Source organism: Neodiprion lecontei, chromosome 5 (genome assembly GCF_021901455.1).
Source record: "Neodiprion lecontei isolate iyNeoLeco1 chromosome 5, iyNeoLeco1.1, whole genome shotgun sequence".
In the NCBI taxonomy this organism is placed as follows: domain Eukaryota; kingdom Metazoa; phylum Arthropoda; class Insecta; order Hymenoptera; family Diprionidae; genus Neodiprion; species Neodiprion lecontei.
This window is the reverse complement of record NC_060264.1, coordinates 8,800,436-8,826,661: the sequence shown is the minus strand read 5'-3', so window position 1 is coordinate 8,826,661 and position 26,226 is coordinate 8,800,436. Positions and strand designations below refer to the sequence as shown.

The window sequence follows — 26,226 nt, the reverse complement described above, 5'->3', positions numbered from 1 at the left end:
GATTCGATCTGTTGGCTTCCATGCTCAGAAACAATAACAATTTTGAATATTATTGATAAAATGAGCTGATCTCTTTGATCGTTTTGCAATTTATTCTTAACGATTTTAATTCTGTATTCAATAAGTTTATCTGGATTTAGCGATTTCCAGTTTGGATAAACTGAAAATACAACAAAATAGGAATTACAAGATTAAAAATTGGTAGGTAAAAAATTTTCGTTACCAAACCGATCACAAAAACTTGCACGGCCTTCAGGTTCTCGGTTTTTCCCTATGGGTTGATCAGAATACAAAAATGTCTTACACTGATTACAATTACAAAGATTACAAATTGATTACAATGATCACAGGGATTACAAATATTACAGCAAGATTGCAAAAGATTACCAACCATTACAAATTTTTCAGATTTCAAAAAATTGCAAGAATCACAAAGATTACTGGGATTACGGAAAGATTTCAAAGATTACAGCGGAATTACAAAAGATTACAAACCATTACAGAGATTTCAATGATTTCAAAAAATTGCAGGGATCACAAAGATTACAAAAGATTACTGGGGATTACGGGAAGATTACAAAGATTACAGTAAGATTAAAAACAATTACAGAGAATGCAAGGATTACAAAGAGTTTGCAAAAAGATGACAAAGAATACATGGGAAAAAAACAGCAATTCTCAAGGTAGTTTGATTGATTGTATTTCCTCGCTCCGGGTTATTCCGTCAATACCTTGCTTATGTTTTTTTAGTCCTCTTTTCTGCCTTCTCTCCATAATTTCGTTCCAGGAACGATACCTGCTGCTCATTAAATGTACGATACAAGTAAGCGTACCACAAACTTTCCAGACGAGCCAACAAGCCGCCATTTTACTGCATTTATTGTGTACATAATGTACGTATTTTAAACAAGTATTGAACCGGGTCACTTGCAGTATCTCAGTGAAGTTTAGTACAGTCTTCTTCTTCTTCTCTTTTCATCATCTACCGTGAAACTAGTGAAAATACGCTGTTTTTTATTTCTTCGAATATTTTTTTCATTGTAAATCCTGACAGAGGAATTTATTCAAAGAATAACTTTGGTCCGTTTTTTTTTTTTTCGTACATCTCCTTCAAATCAAAAGTTTTATGCACAATTTGATTGTATTTGAAAACTCTTCTTCAAAATTTTATTTTCAAACCTGCATATCTAATTTCATCTCTATTTACTCAGTTTTCGTGACATTTTATGGTTTGATCAAAATTAAAGGGAAACGAAGATTTTAAGAAAAATGAATAATTTTAAAGCGAAAAAACAATTTCCTTGAACTTGTTTCTTCAAAATTATTTACGATAGGAAATTGGAAAAATCGCAGCTATTGACAGTGATGGAACAAAAAATCAATAATCATTTGTAATAAAATAAAAAAAAAAAAAAGAAAACAGCTGTATTTGCAAATCGCAAAATGGAAATTTTTCAATTTTTCATTCACTTGAATCAACGGAGTAGATTTTCACGCAATTGACATAGTTTAATATGTTTAATATAAATTGTCTTTCTTCATTATCCTCAAACCTGAAATCGCCAAAGCTGAAACTATCGATGCACAGCGACTATTTTGTCCCTTATAATCCAAGAAATGACATGAAAATTGTCATTATCGAACGAGAAAAAATATTTCGCTAGTAAGATTACGTAAAAGTTATAAAATTCATGTCCCATAATTTAATGCTTGAAAAAATCGACAGAAATCGACAATGCGAAATCCGCGCAAACGAAAACTTGTCACTTCGTAAATGAGTCTTGAAGCAACTAATTTTTGACACTAAACCGCGTTTTTACTTCGAGATAATTTACACCAACTTTTTAACGATCGTCACTGAAACGGTCGTCTCTTCGCTGAGCCTAGTGGCCATAACCTGAGATTTTTTTCCCATTACTCCGGAATGCAGGAGGATTATAGAAGTTCCCCTCGTGTCTATTAATACGCGAATATAATATACACATCCATAACTGTCACCCGCGTATTTCTGTGGAATATAATATATAGTGTGTCACTATATCTTACGGCTGAATACGACACTTTATCGCTAAACATTTTATATCCTCCTCCTCCTCCTCCCCCCCCCCCCATTTTATCTCCGAGCTGAGCTCCGGCACCGAGATTATGTTATTGAAATGGAAATAAATTTACTTGCAAACTTCCTCGTTACGTATCTCCCATCTCTCTCTCTCACTCTTTCTCTGTGTCTCTCTCTATCCCTCTCTCTATCTCTTTTCTAGTCTGTACTTTTCTATTTCTTTGCCGCAGAGCGTCGGACACACTCACCTGTATGACCTACGATATTTTCTTCGTTCGATCTTTATGCAAATGCTAAACATAATACGTATCTGTACGTAGCATACGAATCAAGTACTGAATTGTACCTTGCATCAATTTTATAACGCTCTACCGTTTTTCATATGTATTCGTATATCATAGGTACGCGTGTCCTCTGCTCAAAGTCGCGAATCCCGTTTCGCCCACTCGTTTCCCCGTGCCTATAAGCCTCATTTATAAATCCTTTCAATTTTTAATCTCGCCAAAAAATTTTAGACGTCTCGCACAGTTCCGTCGGCTGCTAAATTGCATATTATGCTTATACATACTCAAAAATTACAGTTACAATTATCTTACAATTTATTGAGTCATTCATAATTCCCGCGCAAATGGTGTATTTCAAGTACAATACCAAGTTATTTCGTGGAAATAGTACATGCGCGATTCGCTGCATTTAAGCAATTGATGGTAAATTTTTACAGAAATTAATCTGCATTTCGAAAAATGAGAATACTTGTCTCCGATCGACATCATGTATCATGATTCACGACTGAAGAAAATCAAAGGTCATCCAATCGCAAAGAATAAGATAAATTACGAAATTCTCCGTAGTTGCTGAAATGTAAACGGATTTCGTTGGAGTTTGCTTTAAATTGCATAAATGCAGGAGGATTACGGTAAACTTTGACTGGAATAGCATAAATGCAGGCGGATTACGGTCAACTTTGACTGGAATTGCATAAATGCAGGCGAATTACGGTTGACTTTGACTGGAATTGCATAAATGCAGGCGGATTACGGTTAACTTTGACTGGAATTGCATAAATGCAGGCGAATTACGGTAAACTTTGCCTCGAATTGCATAAATTCAGGCAGATTCTGGTAAGGTTTGATTTGGATTGCATAAATACAGTCAATTTTGTGTAAAATGTACTCTGAATTTTATGAATGCAGTCGGATTTTTACCCTATATTCAATTATGCTTATGTAACATTTATTGTACGAAATACCTAACCCGATATATATAAGCAGCACTCTAATTCACTCATGAAATGAAAGAGATACGTAAAATCATCACTGCTAATGTGCGTAATAATGTGAAATTTAACGTTTGCCGTACATTGAGGTAAATAATATATCATTCACGGTGACAGTAGCAGCTGTGAAGTCAATCTATAGGAATAATATTATACGTCTAACTAGTAATATTATTTGTATATAATATATGCAGGTGGTAAAGATCAGCGGGGCCGTTAAGATTCCGAGAAATTTATTCTGTTTGTTTTTCTAACGTTACGTACGCTGAGTAACTGTATTTTTGTTATAATATTCGAAGTGTGTTTGCGGAAATAATTGTCAAAGAAATTAGAAGATAATGAATACATGCGACAAATTGTGATAGAAGTGAATTAGGACGAAAAAGAAGTATTCGCGCACATCCAGGGAGGTTCCACGTTGAAAAGTTAGTGAAAGGCGGTTTATTTTTCAACTAAGCCAAAAAAAAAAAAGAAGTTTGCGTAAAAAATCGCAAATAACTGATAGTTCTAACTGTTTGTTTCTGCAAGTCATAGCATAAAAATATTCAGTCAGTAACAATTAAATGAAGGTAAAAAAAATGGATATTATAAATACGTCCGTTTTACTGTGAAAAAAATTCACCACCTTTCATAACTACTCAGATCTCGATCTAAATATTTTTCACCGTAATAGTTGAACAATTTTCACCAATTGCTCGTTCGACATATTGTTATTAGCAATTTTTTACGTCGAGTCGTCAGCAAAATGTATGATGGAGATGGTAAATGGAGATAGGGTAAGATTTCAATCTCAGCCACGTTACGACATATACCGTGAGTTTTTCTAACAGCGAAACGACTCGCGCGCCTGAGGCAGGCAACCGGCATTACACTTCATGTCCAGGTTGAGCACCGTATCTCACCACCCCATTGTCGCGATGAATAACTGAATTTTATGACAGTCCTACTCTTAATTGTCTCATTATTGACATAGTTCACTGTCCGAAATAAATTTTTCATCATTTTCACCATTTTATAATATTCAGGCGTGTTCAACACGTGATGTTTGAAGGTTGGGATGGCCATGGCGGGATAAGGTGCTCAACCTAAACATGAGCTGTAACTCCGGTTGCCTGCCTCAGGCGCACGGATCATTTCGTCATTAGAAAAACTCACGGTATACGACATATATATGTACCATGTTCATAACGCGAATTGAAGCTGCGGCATGTAATCCTCCACGTTGTATAATTCACTCCGCGTATCTCTTGCTGCATACAAAATACATACCTACTAATGTTTGAATCTAATCGTCGGAAACATCAATCCATATTAGGGGGGTTAGATATACATATACGTACATGTAATGTGCCTGAAAATATATATGGAGCACTTGACGCCAACTCAACCAACCTCGGCCCCTCATTATTTTTGATTACGTTGAAAAAATTTTTATGCAAATACCCCAACTTCAAAAGAGTGGCCCGAATTTTTTCAGTGTTTTTTTTTTTTGTAGTTTGTCTGCTTCACTTATGCTTTTTGAAACGAACATGTCTTTGGCCGTAATTTAAATCTGAAAAAATTCTCAAAAATCTTGCGTCAGATATAAAACATTTTACGCCTAGACCCAGAGTGAGCGGGTATTCGCTTCTATTCTTAACAGTTTCTCATCTCGAAGCGTAAAAATCTCTTGTGAAAAACTTGAAAAGCTTCTTAAAAATTCCGAGTCCGGTACAAAAATGTGCAAGTAGCAGACCAAAAAAGAGTGACGTTTGTTTCTATTTTTTTTTTCCACTTTTTTAAAGAAGCCCAAAAAAGTGTAGAAGCGAACGCCGATCCATTCTGAGTCTAGGCTTGAAAATTTTGATGGCTGACTCAATATTTTTGAGAAATTTTTCAGATTCTTAAATCACAGCCAAATACACCTTGTGATTTCAAAAATCACAAGTGAATCGGATATACTCGAAAAAAAAAATTCTGATTAAATGTAAGGTACACTTTTGGAAATGGGGCAATTGCATAAAAATTTGTTGCGTTAAGTGGTCCATATATAACGTTATTTTATTACAGGATGGCCAAGTTGCATTCAGCAGTGTGACGTACGTACATTTATCAGAATTCCTACGTACCAGCTATCCAATTTTTGTACATTATACCCAGTTACATAAACCATTGTATAAGTATATTTTAAGGTATGGTATGTAATTGGTAGGTAGGTGTTGTTAAGGTACTGTAAAAGCGGAGGCAGCCCGGCGGATAGCGTCAATATCCTTCTTCGACCCTGACACACTAGGCCCTTTTATTTAAACATTCACGTAGGCAGCTCGGTATGTACGTTTATCATTTGAATCTATGGCCCATGCCGTTAAGTTTGTAACAGCGGATGTTTTTCTATATATTTTGTGTTTTTTTTTCAATCTCTGTTGTTATTCTCAAATCAACTTTGAACTTTATTTATCAATATTCTCTTTTTTACGGGTATTTTATCGCCGTTCAGATAATTTTACTTTCGTATTGAGGGAAGAAAAAATCGAGAGAAATGAAACGAAGGTAGTATTGAACCAGATAAAAGAAAAAAGTGGAAAAGTGGATTTAACAAGGAGGTAAAAAATGTTTAAGGGGGTATTCTAGTGTAGAAATTTGAAAAAATCCATTTTTTTTTTTATATTTTCAAAGCTTAACCTTTCAAGAATGTGTCCTTAAAAGGACAAGTCAAAATTTCAATTATTTTCAGAGATATAGCTATTTTAGTGACACGTCTTCAATACCGGCTCGGCTGGAACGAATTTTACTCGAAACTTTAAACGCGTTTTTCTCAAAACTACATTTTTCAAAACGGTTGACATGATTTCTCAAGTTCTATTGAACCGATTTACTTGAAATTTGGTGAGAATCTTCTCAATACATGTCTCTATCGCACGAACTATTATTATAACGAAATAATAATTTTTACTATTTTTAAAAAATTCAGAAACGTCCAAAAAAGTCAAAAAAAACGTATTATTTTTTCGGACAGCCGTAATTTGGCAAAAAAAAAATTAATAATCGTTTTTTTTTTTTCTGATTTTGAAAATGCTTGCAATCGTGACAACATTGGCGCGCCATTTTTTTTGTACCCCCCACTTCAACAACTCATAGCACTTTCAATTTTGTATTTTTTGACTTGTTTTTTTTTTTTTGTAATCGTGAAATAATAATAAACGCCTGATAAAAAAATGGATGGTAGAAATATTTTTTGTTTTTTGTTTATAGCACTTCAAAAAACACCTCAAATTCATGCCTCTACACTAGAATACCCCCTTAAGGTTCGTTGGTGCGGAATCTATTTCAGCTTATTGAATATGCATTCGGCTACTGTACGTATAGCAGGTATTTGTATCCTGTAACTCCCATGGGAAAGTCTGGCCAAGATACCGAACCAAGAAACTGGTAACTTCGCATACGTAAGGCTAAAGATATAAATAACGCGATACCGAGTCGACGTGTAAAAGACGGGGCATCAAGACGGATTCGCTATGTTGTTTACTCTGTCAAAGAAACGAGGCCCCATATCTTCAACCACATTTATATGGATAAATTTAATTTCTTTTTCTCCTGCTCGGTGATTTGACAAAATAAAACTAAGATATTAGCTACAGAAAAAAAAAAGTGAACGAATGAATAAATGCGATAAAAATAACGGATAGAAACTTTTGAAGGTTTGGATAATTACCGCGAAAAAATAGAATCTTCATCTTTTTAAGATTCTTCTTTTGACAAATTTGGCTCGTTGGATTCTTTTCAGCTGTTACGTACTTATATCATACGACTTTTCACTGGAAATTAGAATTCTGAAAAATTTATTACAGGTACCCGTTTTTTTCTTACATACTAATAAATAAAGGTGAAAAATAGCGCAGAAAGAAACTGGTTTTTCGACAAACAACTGGAACAACTCTAATTCAATTATATACCTTATATGTCTGACTTTTTTTTTCGGTAAAATTAATCACCCTCATCTTTACTACATTATTCACTAAACAATGTAATCTCTTACGCAAGGTAACTTCAATCTTTCAACATTTTGCTAATTGCAGATGAACCTTTACAGATGTTCATTCGTTACTCTTGTTTTTGTTACATCGTAGTTTCACACCTGATCTCAACGATAATACGAATATTTTATCATGATCGCATCGATGAGTGTAATTATCCTCCATCAATCCGTAAGAAAAAAAAAATTGGAAAAAACAGCGACAAGTTTGAAGGTAGTTCGTTGTTTACGAAAGAATAGGAAACAGTCGAGGACAAATTATTTCCTCTATATATCTGACTTATAGTAATACAGTCAAGTGTTTCTTCATACAGAAGAATTTTTGTTTACGTGTGAACGTAGACAGGATTAAAATCTAATCAAGGAGACCATCGAAACTGGAATTTCGATATTTTTCTGTACAGTATTTTATTTAAGACGGGCGAATTTTGAAAAATGATGACGAACGTAATTCTGAATTTGTATATAATTTTCTACGTAAGGTGAGAAAAAAAAATTGCTAGTGAGATGAAAAAAAAATCTTCAAAATCTTCAAAAAGCATACAATTAGGTGAATAAATTTGAAAGCTTACGATTAATATTTGATGTGAAATAGTTGTGCAGAAAAGAAATTGGGCGGGTGATTTTGATTACCGTATAATTTCGTTTCACGTTCCTCCTGATACTCGGATTTTTTTTTCCAAAAAATCGCACAAATTCTCGTACCCATTTTTGTGCGCGTACCTAAATCTGCGTCACGCGAAACATCGCATGTATCACAGATCATGGATCATAGATCTGCGAGTTGATGGGACGAAAAGATGTCTCAAGGATGACTGAGTGACTGACTGACTGGCGTCGCGTCGTACTAAAGAGCAATTAGTGTTAGCGAATACAGTAGGAGTTGCGGATGTTGCGAAACGCCGCTGCACCGTTACGCAATCTATTAATTACTGTACGTACACATCAAGCGAGGCCGCAAAGGTGTAATAAATAAAACTGACCGCAAACACGTTTCATATAATAAATGCCGCTGCACTCTTTGCTTGACAATTTAATGAACGCGTTTCGCGGTGCGAATGCTACTGCTGAACAATGCGATGATTTAGTCTTTGATGTACACAGTTACAAAATAATTGTCAATTTACTAAAAATTTACTGTACAAAAGAGTTACAAATTTACGAACACGGTGCAACGACGTAAAATACTATGTATTTATTTTTATTTTTTTTCTTTCTTATTTTAATTTACAATGAAAATTTTTGAGAAAATACGCAAAAAAAAGAAAGTCGAATTTACTAAATTGTCAAAAATGGCTGACGCACAAACTATCGATGACTCAAGTGGTGTGAATCGAACACGGATCAAGTTTTGATCGGAGTTTTAGAGGCGCGAGAATTTGAAAATATTGTTTTGCAAAGATAGACATTGACAGTTAAATACTGTTAGAATATAATTGGCTTGGATGTTGAATGTCAGGGCGTTTGTTAACTGTATCATTCATTGAGATGTGTATCATTTCCTTAATGAGACGCTTCGTGCCAATTATCCGCTTTATCAGTAATCTCATCCTCATCAGAACTTAATGTATTATGATCTTCAGTCGGCGAGTGAAATGTTTATGCAGACTTATCAGGATCGTGAGATTTGATATCATACTTTTACGATTTGAAATTCCCCTTTTAAGATGTTTTTGATGATTGAATTCGTATCAGCTGATTTGTTATACTTTTGTTCTCCGAATGAAAGTTCGGAAGTTGAAGCATATTTTTTAATCATCTGCGGTTTATTAGTGAAGGTACGACGGCACTTTCACCAGCCTCTTAATTGCCGTACATTCCAGCACATTTTGTGGATCTTTCACGAGGTGTCGACTGCTATGTTGGCCCTTTGAATTTTGACCAATCGATTGCTTTGACGGTCAATAGCGCTTGGTTTTTGTTATTCCGTTGTATAATGTAATGTAGAAGCCGATCCTTTGAAACGTAATTAAGGTGATTGTCAGGGTCTGCAAGACCTCGAGCCTAATTGTTAGCTTCTCACATTCAGCACGGGCAATCAAAGTAAAAGTCGTCGTCGCTAACGATAAGTGGCGAAGTTGTACACACCGACAGAATGTTACATCGTTCGCTGGAAACCTTGGTTCATTTTGTGGTTTAAGTAGGTGGAATAAAATTTACCCGTGACTCAAATGAGGACGATGCAAAAAATCGAGGAAAGTATCTTCAGGAAATTACGATGTACGAATTATAAATTATGTAATATAAAAGAAAGAGTGAAAAATCTGTTTCAACATACAAAAGAGTGTCAAAATCTTGAATAAATTTGAAAGACTGAAAACAAAGTTCGGAAGTTCGTTGGGAATGATAGAAAAATCAACCCTGAATCATGGATCTAGTAATTCGCCGAAATTAAAGAACAATCGAACAACCGTGAAGAAATCATCGCTAATCATTTCACTGGGTTCAAATTGCCTTTCGGAGTTTCGGCGATAAGTTTTGATGATCGTTGATCGTTGATTTAAGCTACTTCCGATCATTCGCGGTTTCCCGATGCCATAGGCGATACATCGGATATGTATTGCATGTTGTCTGCAGGGTGTGTGTATGCGGATGTTCACGGACGAAAAGCGTACGGACAATCGCAACCGGCCATTACTCTTCATCCAAACGGCAATTACTAATTATAAAACGCGAGGCATGCCCTTCTAGAGACAGACATTCATCATCTGGGCTTTTGTATCTTTCACACTTGTAGCGAAGTTGAACTCCCACGCGATCGAAATATTATATCCATCTATCCCTTCCCCGGTTCACCTGACGAATTAATCAAACCGATGTGAAATTTTTCAATAAACGTTGTTAATTACCGTTCCATTTGTCCGCATCCGTTGCACATTTATCTCACGTCTCAGTCGCGCGTGTGAAATTACCGTTACCGAATTTGTAGAAGTTATATGCATATGCGAAACTTGAATATCAGATTTTGATGTCGAGATCGATTATGCCGAATTCTCAACCCCGCGCATGTACAGTTTCAAAAGATATTTATCGGTGCAGAGAGAAGAAAGAATTGAATAGAAAATTATTATTCAGGATGCATTCTGACTTTCCTACATAAAAAAGTTTCTTTTACTTATTTTTATACTATTATTACTATACATATACAGTATAGACTTTGTTTTTTATTTATTTGTTATTTTTTTTTTTTATTCTTTTTATTTTACAAATTAATGAGAATTACGTGACGTGCCGTACAAGTATGTCGATCTGGTTGCATGCGCTTAAGGTGTTCGACCACCTTCTCGTTCCTTCTACTCAAACGGTATGATCGAGACCTAATTACCTTAAGAGCGTAATCGGTATTTTTCCTTTTTTTTCCCTCGCCTATTTCCCCGCTCAAGAGGGAATTACAAATTTTTTATATCTAGAAAATTCTAAATTCTTGTAAGATCAGCCACGCGAATCGTTTTAAAAGTCGAACTACTAATTATATTCCATAAGTTCGATCTGCAGATAACGATTTTGCCCGGTTTTATATTTAATCTTAAATTGTGAAGAACATCAAGGAACAAAAAATACCGGCAAATCTAATGGGTCGGAAAATTCCCTTTCTCAAGAACGCGAAAAAAACTCCGAGCGCAACAATTTATACTTTAGCAAATGCTTCGCGAGTTTAAAAGATTGCTGTTAAAAAAATCACCACCACATTCGGGCATAGACACAATTAAGGGTAACGAACCAACTTCCGTATCTCGATTGCAGACGCCTGTCCGTAAAAATCGTGATAAGAAATCAGGGAAAGCGGATATATTTCTGAGTTCTTGGTAACGAGGCGCCGCGAAGTCTCACCGCGTGGGTTGCGAAGCTATAGATTTACCCTGCGAGATGCGCGTATACAGTGAAACTTCAGTTATACGTTTTTCGAGGGGTACGGCAATACTGACGTACAAGTAAGAACAACCTTAAAGTGAACTACCCAAATATTCCTAACCTTCAAGAGCGGAAAATGAAAAATTTATAATTTTCATCGGTCTTAGAGGTATCATCTTAGTGACGGTAGGTAAAGAATCTTCCTGTACATCAGGCACTGACCTGAACTTGCTTCAACATATTTGGGACAGGAATAGGCACGTGTGTATCCAGCGGCAGACAAGCACACGAAACATCGAAACGCGCGCGCCATCTAGCGGCAGGCAAGTCGAACATCAATTCGATATTTCGAATCAAAATTCAGCTGTAATAATGCATAAATCGATAGATAACAACGCTAGGGAACGGAATACGTAGCGTATAAGTACGAAAAACGTACAAGTGAAATATTTTTACATAGTTTATAGGCAGAAGTTACCCGGACCAAAAAAATTTAACGTGCGTCATCTGGGGGAAAAAAATTAAACTAATGCATTCAGGCTAACAGCTGACCGTTGCAACGCGTTGACCGAATTTTTTCGCGTGTGGATAGTAGAACAGATATACAATTGATTATGTTGAATTAACCTAAGCGACAGGCAAACATCCAAACTGTATTTCTCTCTTGGCAGAGAGTGTAAAAAATACCCAGCGGGATTTAATTTGATATATCTCAGCTTCTAGCAAAGCTAGTTCGAAATATTCCGCATTGCGGGAAAAAATTGAGCATTAAGTATTAGGAATTTTTAAATGAAATTGTAAAACCAGTCCTTTGACTGGTCTGGTAGTTCTAGTGTTAAAATTTAAAAACTTGGGTTATCTGGTGATAAAATGGCGCCGACAACCACACTCTGACGTCATAAGGACAATTTCCAATAACTATAACAATAAGATTTTACTGTTTCAGCGCCCTGCATACCTCGACCTGTGTATAATTCGGGTAAGAAAAATATTATCGGTACAATACTTAGAAACAAGGTGCGCAAATAAATATGGATATCTTATTTACTTGATCTGCCTGTAATTATTTATATTGTAAATTATACATACAACGGTTCCACTCAGGTGTTTCTACATAATTTTCATGCGTTACCTCGTGTATTAATATTCAATACATGGATTATATACCATACCAGGTTCTTCTCTCGCAAAACTAACGCAATATCCCGACTCCGATGGATCGTTAACATCTGTCAAAACAACCGGCGTAACCTGCAGCGCACTTGTACATCGGCCATATTTGTACAACAAATACTTCGGGTTTCTGTATTTATTTTTCGCACAAACCGCATGCATCGACTCTCCGCGCGATGAAACGGATCGTTTTCCTCATAATTCCTGTTCGAATATTCAGTGTATAATAGCTTCATTCCTGCCAGTATTATTCAAACGAAAAAGAACATTTTTGTCATCTCCAATAAAATTATGACCCAACTGAAAATTCTATTTCTTTAAACGAAATTTCAGTTCACAGTCAATTCATTTTCAACTATAATAATTAATTGATATATTCTACATGTATTTATAACTCGCTATTTGTATCAAATAATTAGTTATTTGATATTGCGGCGCGATGATAATGAAAAAAGAAAGAAACAACAAAAAAAATTAACTTTAAGATTTTCTGAGAGAATAAATCTTGGCTCGAGTTTCAATCGTAATTTCTTTCGTTTCAATTTTTGCAGTACTCTTGTTGCACCCGGTATATTTATTAAACTTACAACCTTGATTAGCGTTTTTTCTATTAACTGTTCATTACCGATTCGTTCCAGATACGTCGCGATAGATTTATTATATATTAGACGGTTTTCTAACGAAAGCTGACGGCGATAAAAACTGTACTTGATTACACAGACGGTATAATTATCGTGCAACATACTTGCTGAACGTTTATGTTTTTTATATACCTACACTCACGGACTGGAAAAACTGCTTTTCTTGTCGTGCTTGGATTTAAAACTAATTTTCCAAAATAAACGCGGTCATTTACTCATCGTTAATTTAGCTTCTATCAATGTCTTGCAATAATGAAGATAACGATTCATGAAGTCTAAGCATTCGTTCGTGTTTGTATAAAAAAAGCGTGAATACCGTTCATAGAATTGAAAGAATATTAAAGAATAAAGTAAAAAACACACGGATATATATAAGCGAAAGATAAATACCAAAGATTCGATTGAATTTCGATGCTCGATTGCAGAAATACAAATGAATAACACGTGACAAATACGAAACTTGTTAATAATTATTAAAAATTATCAATCTTGTCTCTTTACTTTTTCGTCAATCAGTGAAATTCCATAAAACTTGTACTCATTGTTGATTAACTGTCACTTAGAGCTTCAAACAGTTAAATTGTGACAGAAATGATTTGTGTTACTTAAAGATGTTAAAAATGGCAGATTTTTCATTCTTAGAATTCGTTTGTTAAAAATTACTCAACTCGACGAGTTCAAGGATTTTAAAGATTTTTCGGTAATGCTAGCAGAGATTAATGCGTTCTTTCGGAAGTTTCGTTTCCTGGATCCACCGCAATCATCTTCTTCACCGGAGGCTCGTAGTCGAGGTTTTCACTTAATTTTACGACGCAGCCTAATTCTTAGTCTAGCCTAGCAGTTTAGCTTAATATCCCATCTTGTTATCCCGGTCGCCGATGTGTAACGTAAAAATGCTAAAAAGCAACGCCTCGTTGCAATTTGCGAAGCTATTTCACGTACCATTTATGAAACGTTTTATTTTCCGGTATCTGCTGCTGTCTTCGTAAATCTTACAATTTTTTTATAAAAATTACAAGTGTTCAATCAAAAATTCTTCTTCACTCGTATAAATATATATATATATATATATAAATTTTCGAACCAATGCGTAGTGATAAACGGTGAAAATTGGAGAAAAACCGATTTCCTTGCTCAGGAAATGAACTCCGATGAACCCTGAAGTGAATTTTCTACGTGACACAAATTCCACCGGTTGAATTGTGTTACGTAGTATTGCTGCAACACGTTGAATTCGGTGTCAGCAATACTGCAGCGAATTTTAATAATCACTCGTCGCAGCGAACATCGATAGCTCAATTTTACGATCGATGATTACAGTCGCGTAGAGTGTAAAGAAAAAACAAAAAAAAACGTCTTTCGGCTGTGAATCATTCCGCGGTTAAACGAAATACAATAAGAGAGAAGCATTTAACGAATACGTAGATTTGTAAATTGGGAATTAAAACAAACCGGCCGAGTGACTTTAGACTTTTCATTACACGTGTCGGTCATTCGAGTGACATTAAAGTTTCCTAACAAAAGATGTCGATGAAATTTGACGCCTCGCGCCTCATCAGCAGGCATGATATCGTGTTGCAAAACAGAAAGGCCACGTACCTTTAATATACGGAGCTTGTCGAATCGAGGTTGCGATTTTTTTAAACGTTCGCACATAGCTGAAATTAGGGAAGACTGCAAAGATTCGCCCACTGTGGTGAAAATTGCTGTGTACTGATTCGTTTGAATTCTGGGAATCATTGCGTGGTGTAAAAATTACGAGCGAGGAATTAATTCTCTGCTTTACAGTCCTAATTCTCGTCGTCTCGTTTCTCGCAACAGTCATCTTCGTGATACTCTGCATTCTTCGATTTAATAAGGGTCAAACGACGCGACAATTTTCATGCAAATTCCGTGTCGCTATGGAGAGAAATTGAAAAGTGGCAAGAGAAAAATACACGCGCATACAGGGAGGAAAAAAGGAGGCCATCGGAGTAGCAACAGCGAAGCTTCTTACAATACGCGTAACATAATGACCGAGATGAGAAGTTACGCGGCTTTCCTTTGTCTCGTTAAACCGACAGCGATGGAATTGTCTCGTATGAATTATTCGCGCACTACGAACATACATCTCCGGACGAAATATATCAGGCTCATTTTACTCCCGATACAAATACACGGTGTTAGGCCTTGTTGGGCTCGTTTTATCGCTGTTTGTATTTATGGCGTTAAAGTTGTCACACTTTACGCACTCGCCAGACTTGCGGATAGACGGTTGGAGTCTGACCCGAAAGCAAGGGGCAAGTCTGCAAATTAGAGGATTACATGTTGCAGTTGGCTTTCGAAGTGGGAGCAGCTTGAAAAGCAAAAAGACAATTTTTGCAACCATGCGCCACCGATACACTCAGAAAAAAATTTGGTCGTAACCATTGAAATTTCCTATCAATCATTATTTTCACACAACCAAAAGGTTTAGTTGATTTCATAGTGCAATGAGAGAAATTTTTAGTTCCGGTTGCCGCTCAGTCCTTGACTGCTTTCATTTTTTTACCACAGTCGAAAAATGTGGTCCTAGTTACAAAATGAAAATTAGTTTTCTAGCTGTTATCAAAAAGTCTAGTATCCGTTACTATTCTTTCTCGTTACGATCACTGTTACTGTATTTTCTTGTAACTGTTGCGAAAATTTAATGTCAATTCGACAAAAATAATCTTTATCCACCGAGTAGATTCAGTGAACTGTACGAAGTAATTTGATTGAATCTATCAAAGGGTATTTATTATTTTGATAATAGCCCGAAAAAATTATTATTTCGTTAAATTTACTAGGTTAAAATTGAAATTTCGTATTTATAAGTATAATCTTTCATTCGTTTAAATTTCTTTGTAATTTTGAAAGAACAATTTCATTAATTTTGGTACTTATAACAAAATATGGTCTTCCCACGAGAAAATTTTCTACAAAATGTGTCTACCGATTGATTTTTTTTTTTCTTTCTTTTAAAGTAAAAAGCTTTCTCCAACCGCAAGATGTGGAATTAATGGGTGCATAATATCCTCGAGATTTACGCTTGAAGCCGATGGTGATCGGGGTCGTGAGACTCGAGACTACTGCAGGTGAGAAACTGGAATCGAGATACAGATTTTATTTTTCTAACGAATAACGTGGCGTGATTATCGAAGCGTTGATTTCCTCCAGTCAACGCCCACATACAAAGTTACGTTCTCTGAAGTAATCCACTTGGAAACTTGATTCACGCGTTGCGTTTACAACGGTGGACGACAAAGAAGTCCGTGCTCGATACGAATTATTATAACACCGTCCAACACTTAGCGCTACAAATTTGATACGATGAAGAAAGAATCCCGGAAGAAGAGGATGACACCTTGGTATTCAACGAATACAGCAACTGCAGTTGGCACGCATATGCAGAAGAGACGCGTTAGTCATCCGAATCAGAATTCTCGCGGAAGGCGTCTGCGGTGTATCCCTGATTCGATTTACTTGGTGAAAGGAGGAAAATCTGGGTGCGGGCTGTCTCAATGAGAAACATTTCATTTGTTACGGTAACTAGAAGAATTCAGTAAAACAGGTATCGTTAAAAACACTGTTTGAATATCGTTGGAATTGCGAAAAACGAGGTACGCGTAACCATTTTGCGCTATCGTCGATCCTATTTTGGCTATTGCAACGCAAAATCAGTTTGTTCGGTTTACTCGACTTTTTTAGTTAAACAAGGCTTTAACGTCAATTTATCGTTGCACGAGCGTTAAATTTTCGCAACAGTTACAAGAAAATATAGTAACAGATACCAGACTTTCCGGTAACAGCGCCAAAACTAATTTTCATTTCGTACCTAGAACTATATTTTTTGACTGTGGTAAAAGATGAAAATTGTTGAGGACTGAGCGGTTACCGGAAATAAAAATTTCTCTCGGTGCTGGCTGGGAAGAATTTCGAATATTCCGCAACTTGGCAAACCTTGCGGTAATTTCTTTCAGGACGCAGGATTACGGCGTTGAAGCAGTTCGAACAACGTGACTCAATCAGGATTGAATTCGGATTGCTTAAACTTGCTAATCGTTATGCCGTCATCGGTGTATTTCGGAATCTCAATGCAACAATTTTCATCCTCATCGAGATGACAAATTCAAAGATTATAATTATTCGTCATTCTTACTTCGGTATATACGCCCACGGCTCGCCCGGACGAACGAGGATAATCTACATCTCGTACGGAGAAGTGTCAAGTGTATGTATATTGCGTATTATACCTACGAAAATCACGGGAGTGTGCCACGTGTTGAAAACTGTCACTCCGAACAGTTTCCGATTACACAGGCCTGCGAAATATAACTTTGAATTTCCCTCGTAAGCAATAATGTTGAATTAAAATATAGCGCTAGTTTTTTTTTTTTTTACGGCACATCCAAATTTATTTTTATGCAAGTTACGCATATTTCCAGATTTTTTAAACAATTTAAAAAAAAACAAGTATAATCAACATAATACTGAATGCTTAGGTATAAAATGATCGGCATTAAAAGACCTATATCTTTTTCTACTTTTCTCAAAATACATGTGCAATCTTTTTCTCTTGTATTTATTTAGTTATAAACATGTTTTAAATCACCGTAAACAACAACCAGTGAGGGCAGATGAATATTCAAGTACCAACACTACCATTAATACATACAATTAACACAGAAATTGGAAATTAACTCTAGCAGTACTTTTACGTGATAGAATTTTATAAACATTTTTTTCACAGTTTTACACAGTAGTAATATAGTTTACTCAGTTTTGTGGGGGGAATACCATCAGAGTTAAAACTGTCGAAGCTTTCTTCAAAGTCTTTATTATTCCTCGAGAAGCTGCCGCCACTCGCGAACTCCTCGTTCGTGCTTTTCGTTAGTCATTGTTTTACTTCATGGCGGAATTCCGACAAAGTCACGACGCGATACTTGGCGAAAAAATCAACAATCACGGTCTAAATTTATACGTGTATGTACGTACATGCGACGAAATACTGGATGCCTTTGAAACACGTTCTTTTACACGTCATTCGTTTTCAAAGAAATCTATAATATTTACGGAGAACACACTCAATCCGACCGAAACAATTCATCGTCTCTCAGTCGGCTTGGCTTCTTCGGTCTCACAATCAGAAAACGACAATCGAATCACGCGTGAACCATGTGGTTACACTTGGGGACAATGAATCTGAGATGGATAATTTTTTACACTAGAAGTTATGTTGGCAACACAGAGAAACCTACAGCGCCACAGTCGGCCGAGCGCGAAACTAACTCAATCTCAATAAACATAGTATAACCGGTGACCGTCGGATCTAACCTAAGAATTGACGTGTCAATCCAACAAGTCATTATCCTCGCGATATTCTGAGGTTAGATTCGACGGTCATGGGTTGTGTTACTGTTTATTGAGATTGAGTTTGTTTCGCGCTCGGCCGACTGTGGCGCTGTAGGTTTCTCTGTGTTGCCAACGTAACTGTCTAGTGTAAAAACTAACCGTCTCAGATTCATTGTCCCAAAGTGTACATTTGACACTTGAAGCTATACCAGCGTGAAGGTATCGAATAGATGATCGATCACCGTTTCAAGTGATTGTCGATCCATCGGGAATAACGGAATTCTGCTTAGGCGTCGATTGACAGTCTCTAGCGGTCATGGCGAAGAAGGGTGGGCCGGTAGCGCTGCAAACGGAAGTAACTAACGATGCCGAATGGGCGTTGATACTCGAGCGAAAGGGGCTGGTTCTGGTCGACATTTATTCGGACTGGAGCGGTCCGTGCTCAGCGATGGTGAGCAGCCTGAGAAAGATCAAGCTAGAGTCTAGAGGCGACATCTTGAGCTACGCCGTTGCAAGGAATAACGACATAACGGACCTCGAACGATTCCGGGGGAAGAGCGAACCCGTTTGGATGTTCATTCAGAACGGTACGATGGTCAACATGATGTTCGGTGCCCACTGTCCTAACCTTTCCCGACTTTTGCTTGACGAGATAAAACGAGTCCAGCAGGAAGAGGCGCCCAGGTTTGCACTCCCGGTTTCCGAACGTGGCCCCGAGGAGCAGAAGCGCTGGGAAATTCTCGAGGAACAGAGGTTAGGCTCGTCTTTCGCCGCTTCCATTCGTTGACACCTTTTTCCAACCAGACTGGCCAAGGAAAAGGCGATCGCGGCTAAGGAGGACGCCGAAAAGCAGGCCAAGTACGAGGCCATGCTGAGTCAGATGATGTTCGAACTCTGTGAGGAGACCGCCCTGCTCCTGTTTCCTTGGGTCTTCGTAGACGAGGAGGGCAATCCCAGGGACAAAAAGAACGCACCACCCTACGTGGAACTCGTTACCGATTTATTCGAGCAGTGCTTCGACGTCGTCGAGGAAGTACAAATCCAACTGACCGAGGACATCATCAAGGATATGTTCACCGAGAGCAATTTCGAAATCACCGAGGACATCATCTTCGGTATAAACATGCAGTATGTAGAGAATTCAACGGAGCTTTTGTGAAAAATTTTCTTTTCAACACCAGGCTTAACCGAGGGTAAGTGCATGATCATGAGGCTGAAGGGCAGACCACCGCACCCTGATTGGCCGGTTAAATATCCCGTTGAGTGTCCCGACGAATCGACCGATTGTCCAGTCCGAGTAATAAACGACGTGGAGAAGTACTTGTCGAAGATAATCTACGACGAACCTCCACCTCTGATCCACGGTGCTGGAGCTCTGCTTCCACCGACCAGAACCTCCTACGAAATCAAGGACTTTGCCAGCCGGCACGTTCATGTTCATGAACCGGACCCCGAGGTGGAGGACGACGTAAAACGGACTTACCCAGCAGTCTGGGTTCCTCCTCAAGTAAACTTTCCGGTTGTTTGTCCAAGGATTGACGGTGGAGGTTCGTTTAATGTGCAATTTTTCAGGCCAGAAGCAAGGTCCACGTCTTCAAGACCATATTTCCGCAGTACATGGAGAGCTATCATCCGTACGAAGAGACGCCACCACCGCTACCGAAGTGCTTCTTCAAATACAAATCCCAGAGGATCAAGGAACTCGCGGAGGCTCTTTCGAATCACGCTGAGGCCGTCGAACGCTTCGGTGTATTTGAAATGGACAATCCACCGATGGCGAAGCGGATTGCCTCGTCGCTTGAAAGCTTCGAGAAAAAGGTTCACCTTGTTCAGATTTACATAATTTCGTACTACAGACGTACATTCATGTTCCAAAGGTGAAGTACCCGACCGGCTACGAGGTTTTCATCGTTGTCGTGAACCACGTTAACGAGGAAACTTTCCTTGGGTTTGCGGGCATCGAGCCGTACTTTGAGAGCCAAAGCGAAGAGGAAACTTCGGAATTGATTGATCTCTACTTTCCGGAAAGCGCCGTCGACGAACTGCCCATTGGACTCGGTGACTCTTTGCTGGATGTTGACGAAGAAGAGGAATACGAAGACGAGGAAGAAGAGGAGGAGGAGGACAACGACGATGACGTTGACGACAGGGATTTGTTCGATTCGATCATGTAAAAGAACCTGCAGATTCCACGATTCCCTTATACAGGGTACCTGATGCAGTCCAATCTTGTATTAAGCAGCTAGTGGAATATTTTTGCGATGCAAGTTTCATAGTCTTGAGGGTTTCGTGGTCATCATTGATTATCACGTACGCTGAAAACCACCATAATTACACTCAGTGATAAATCGTTACCTGTCCCAATCAAAATCTGACCCTTGATCCGCAGACATGACGATTTGAAATCGTAAACGGCAAATATAAACTCGTCCTTGTTGCATTGACCTCTGGTTGACAAAAAGAATCTGTTGATTCAACAATTGTCGACGTGATGTCATTATCTTTTTGCCACGAATAGAGACCTCTCAATTACTAATCGAGCAAAAACTAAAGAATAATTAAAGAACACGCGTAAGCACACGGTGTTATTATAATCATCGTAAAACTGCTTCCAACCTTGCGCTACATCAATTAGGAAACTGTCGCTTCGACGAGGTAGAGAAACAGTTGGGAGTTTTTGGTATGCTGGAAACCATAGTTCGTAAGCTTGGTGAAAAATACGATGCCCGCAATATAATGCAACATGGTGCAATATTAGAAAGCGGTCGAGAGATTGAATCAAACGGAAACCATGAAGGATAATGAAAATTGTCGTGTGCATACAACGCACATTTATCGATGCGATTCTTCGTACGCTATTTTTACGATCTAGTTATGACGAATGCTGAACGGCTACAACGTGGCGTGTAATCGGCTCCAAGTTGACTCAGATTGTGCTTTTTATTCACCTTCGAGGAACACAGAGATTTCTTATATTTTTCGACTTGTAACCGTGCGTGATGGAATGACTGTTTATGCATCGTTCACCTTGTTTGGCGGTTGATGCTTCTCGGTGAGGGTCATACGTAGAATCCGTAAAACCCGACCATGCAATGCCACGCAATCAACTACAGCAAGCCATCTCATCCCCCTTCTAATTGTTAACCGTATCCACAAGTGCGTTACAACATACAAGCCTCATAATGGTACTTATCGGCCATGATTCACGCCGCATTTGCGTAGTGATTAATGAATCCATGTAAAAACTACGATGATTCTGCTCACGCCTACGACAAAAATTCTTCTGCTCATTGGCCGCGGTTTCTCATCATCGACCAACCGACACATCGTGCTTACGTTATGTATCCCACACGTCGAGGCAACGAAGACTGCGTGGCATGCTTCGCGAATAATATACTACTCCGAATTGTACAAGGTTGCGATCTTCGTTACGTTACACGTTCGCTGATCATCGGCTGCTACTTCAACTCCGCGTTCAGATTTTACGATGCACACATGCGGTGTTTATTCCGCATACTCCGGCGAAGGTGAAGAATATTATACGGTAAGAAAGAACCGGGTTAGATGAAAAAACTGCGACCTTACGTCTACGATGAAAAATCTGGTCCGTCTGAGAAATGCAGCTGTTGCGATGTTGGGACGGTTCTACCGCTGGATTGAAGACCTCTCGAATCGCGCATCTTATACGTTGTTTAGTCTCACGTCTAATATTCGTATCGCGGCTTGCGGTCGATGATCAGTTTCAAGTCTACCGAGCCTCGTTTCGTTCATTATTCCATAACAACATACGCGGCAACGAATTCTTGACTGCAGCTGGTGCCGTAAGTGACCGAGTTCAATGAAACGCTCATCGATTATATATAAATTGAATCACGCCGTTTAATCGCGGCAAATGATTACAACGTATCCAAACTACCGATCGGATCTTAGGCTTATCGCTTGGCTGAAAGATTTGAAGACCTTTCAGCGCTGAGAAATTACTTATAATTAACCAATTAGACAAACCATCTGCGCCGAGTGTTTATTTGCTCTTCTAAGGTCAATGCCCGACGGCCAAAGTGCGCTCAGGTCAATCGGTGTCAAAAGATATCGATGCACTGGCTGTTTGACTTGTAGGTAATCATGCGATCTTCTCTTATTTATTTCAGTTGCGGTTTCGATCAATCCTCGCGTTCGAGTGGACCTAAGTGACGGTTTTTTTTTTTAAATTTATTTATTTACAGCACGCTGGATTTAGCATAATTTATTCATGAGTCAAGCTGCTTGTGCCGATGACTCGATTATCTTCAACGTCAACTCAAACAAAACGCGAAATTTGAAAACGAGATTGCCAGGATTCATCGAAACGCTCGCAGTGAAACTCGATCTCTTATGTCCAAGTATTCGCCATCCTCGAATATTTTTTCTTTTTGTTTTTATTTTGACCGGTGACTGACGCGGACTTCATTGTATGCTAAACACTCGAATTTGCCTCCCAAGAACGGGTTCTAGTTCATCATGCTTCACTGAATCGAAAATCATGGCAGAAATATGACTCGACGCGGTGATTTTTTCAAATCTGAAAAATTATGTCATGGACTTGGAAACTCTTTTATCAGTGTGCGAATTATTTCTAAAGCTTTGTTCAATGTGCCAGATAAGTGCAAGCTCAAGTTTTGAGAAGCTTTGAATTAAGACTTACGATTCAAGCTGAGTATGTCAAAAGTTTATAAAAGACAAAAATCACACCGTAATATACGATAATAAATACGTATGTCGATCGAAGAAAGTTATTTCCGGTAAATGGGAACGCGTGAAACAAATTTTTACGCAATGTTACGATTCATTATCACGATTATTGAAGTTGGTATCGAACAATATTTAACAAGGGCATTTTTTCTACGTAGACGCGTGTCTCCGCTTCTGGTTACTCAAAAGTGACTCACTTGTGGCTCTTCGATTTATGTAGACAATATGTACAATTTGTATAAACATCATACTTCAATGTTCCGTTGTGATTAATTTCTTGACACGCGTCTCTTTGCCCTCCCTTTTCCCTTATATCGTAAGGGTGACGTGCTTGAGAAGTTTTGATCTTTCTTTTCATTGCAACAAAAAAAAAAAAAAAAAAAAGAAAACAATGAAATTGTTTTTTTTTTTAATCTTATTTCGATGAACTGAGATCACGCTCGATTAACTTTGATGCGATTCTGTAAATTTGAGGTAAAAACTTCGTACCCAAATCTGTAAAATTCACGGGCCATTATTCAAATTTTCTACACGTTTTGAAATTATATGATCTTATCGGTTAAATTTCCACAAATTTTCGTTTCTCTTTTTTAACTTATTACCATCTTTGTACAGCCTTAGTCAATCAGTTATCAGCCGAGGGATGTTCGAGCTATCTGAAAAACGAACGTAAATAAAGCAGTGTCAAGTTTGATAAGATAATATATACCATGGAATATATACGTACATACACCTCAATGAGGAATTTTCTCAAAGTAATGTATCAGATCATTCAATACTTTCTGAGAAACGCTAGATTTTACGATAAACAATAAACGATATTTTCCGAAAACCAGTTATATTATTCTTCAGATCGAAATTAATCGTCGTTATAGATCGATAAATGACTTGATCTTCAGATAAAAGGGTGGTGACTAGTCTGTAGGAATTATGTAATTCCTAGTGATTTTTTCCCCTTTTCTTCCTCACACTCTTCGTCTTCTGTATTTCGAGATCATTTTTTGATGGGCATGGAAATAAATGATTAAATTGAGTTTAAAAAATGCCAAATATCGTATTTAATGAACGATGAAATTCACGTTGTGTGAGAGGCGTGTGTGAATTTCGTAACAAGTACACAATATTATTTTGCAGCCATCAAATTGACAGCCTAAGATACGTTTAATGTCCAACGAATTTATCCCGGTTCCCTTTTTTCTTTTTTTTTTTCTTCACTTCTCCCAAGTTTCGAACGGATCTTTCCTTGCCAAACGGATTTAAATCAACGCGCAGTAATTGTGAAACCACGGCTTGATTTACGTCGCAACTATATCTCATACAGCCAAAGGCTCGTATGTATTCCTGTTAGACAAATTCGTTACGAGGAAAAAAAAAAGAATAAAACAAAAAAAATAACATTCATCTAATCAAAATTTAATAGTTTTTAAGGCTATAACAGTCATGGCTTACAACTTATTATCGTTTTCTCAATAAATAATTTAACCACTCCATAATGTGTTTGGAAGAGCCGTTTAAATTTAACTAATTCAAAAAACAATATTTAGAATTATTAGATGGATCGCTTGGATCGTTTGGATTAAAGGTGAGGAAAAGAAAAAAAACTGTTGAAAAATCTTCGGCAAAATTATGGCCAACAGCAGCGAACACGATTAAATACCATTTCTACCGTGGAATAGAAATAAATCCAAAAAAATTCACAATTATTATAATTTACTGGGATTCACTTATATTATATATTTAATATTACTTGCATTTAGTAATCATTGATACAAACGAGTTGGCTGGAGATTTTATAAAACATTTTTTTTCTCTCTTCTTTCCGTAGTCTTGAATCGAACGGTACGACCGATTTAAACTTAACTCGTTTAGAGACGTTTATAGCCATTTGGTTTCACCATTTCACTCATCTTCTGTAATATTTTTTCCCCCACCCGTTAACCTCAAGGCGTAGAAAATTAATCGTTGGTAGGTTTCTTTTAGAATACTCGCAGCGGAAACACATAGTTTTCGGAATTCAGTTGTTCTAAATCAATTTGAAATGTTCCAAAAGCACCTAATTCCAAATTATTTGGTGGCGAAACTTGAAGTAAAGGAGTCAAACTTTGAAGAAACAACGAAGTTTCGAACGGTCGGAAAGCCGATCGCTCAAAGTTCCGAAATGCAAGATTCCGAAAATTCATGTTACGATGGAGCAAAGTTACGAAAATTAAAATATACTCACCGAGTGTTTGTAGGAAATCAGAATGACTAGGATTCCGAACGTAAAAATATCGAAAATCCAAAACAAAGAAATATGAAAGTGGCAAAGTTTCACCAAGCCAGAAATTTACATAACTGAAAATCTTCGATCGCTCAGAATTTCGAGTTTTCGGATTTTCAAATTTTCGGACCTTCGGGCCGTTTGAAACTTTGATGTTTCGTCAAAGTTTGATTTCTTTACTCTCAAGTTTCAGCAGGAAAAAAAAAAATTGGAATTCGACGCTTTTGGAACTTTTCAAATTCGGAATTTCAACCCGGTCCCTAAATGAGGGCCAAAAAAGTTTCCCTAGGATAAAATCGAAAGCTTAACTAAATATACCTGGTGGCAATGCAAATTCCGGGCGATCTCTAAAATCGGGATGTCTTTCAATAAGTCTTCTTAAACGACGAGAGCAAGCGCGATTTCGATCGTGGACGATGTGCAGGCCTGCATAAATTACGAGGAGAGGTAACAAGAGGCAGGCGGGTGGTTTTTCACGCTCTGCAAAAAGGTCTGAAGTGATCTTTTGGTCTCGCCTTGCCGGCGACTCGAGGCGACGTGTGTCTCTCCGCTTCGGAAACTCTGAGATGGAAATAGCCATAACCTGTTGCACCCGTACTGCAGAAGCTGCGCCTTCACGGATGATGCTAAAGAGGAAGGTTCAGGCCGATCAAGTTTGCCCAAGAAGCACTGAAACCTGGAAACTGGAAACTCCGAGCTGCCTGCTGAGTCTCGCGAAACTGTCAATCCGGGCTTTAAGCATGCTTCGGATGTACATTACAGTGAAAACAATAAGGAAGTCGATTAAGACTCGAATTTGGAGAAGAAAAAAGAAGTCTGTTAGTAAAAAATTTTATTTTCATTTTTGACGAGTTTTATTGTTTGATTTTTTTT

The 26,226-nt window shown here is 37.7% G+C and overlaps 2 protein-coding genes across 9 annotated transcripts in view; both read left to right on the top strand.

Moving 5' to 3' along the window:
• Positions 1-26,226, top strand: part of LOC107221052 (NAD(+) hydrolase sarm1) — a 186,762-nt gene that overhangs the window by 79,594 nt on the left and 80,942 nt on the right. The gene's annotated exons all lie outside the window — the stretch shown is intronic.
• LOC107225338 (thioredoxin domain-containing protein 6-like) lies at positions 18,534-19,302 on the top strand. Its single transcript, XM_046742191.1, has one exon. The coding sequence runs from the start codon at positions 18,682-18,684 to the stop codon at positions 19,150-19,152; it is 471 nt and encodes a 156-aa protein (XP_046598147.1). The 5' UTR covers positions 18,534-18,681; the 3' UTR covers positions 19,153-19,302.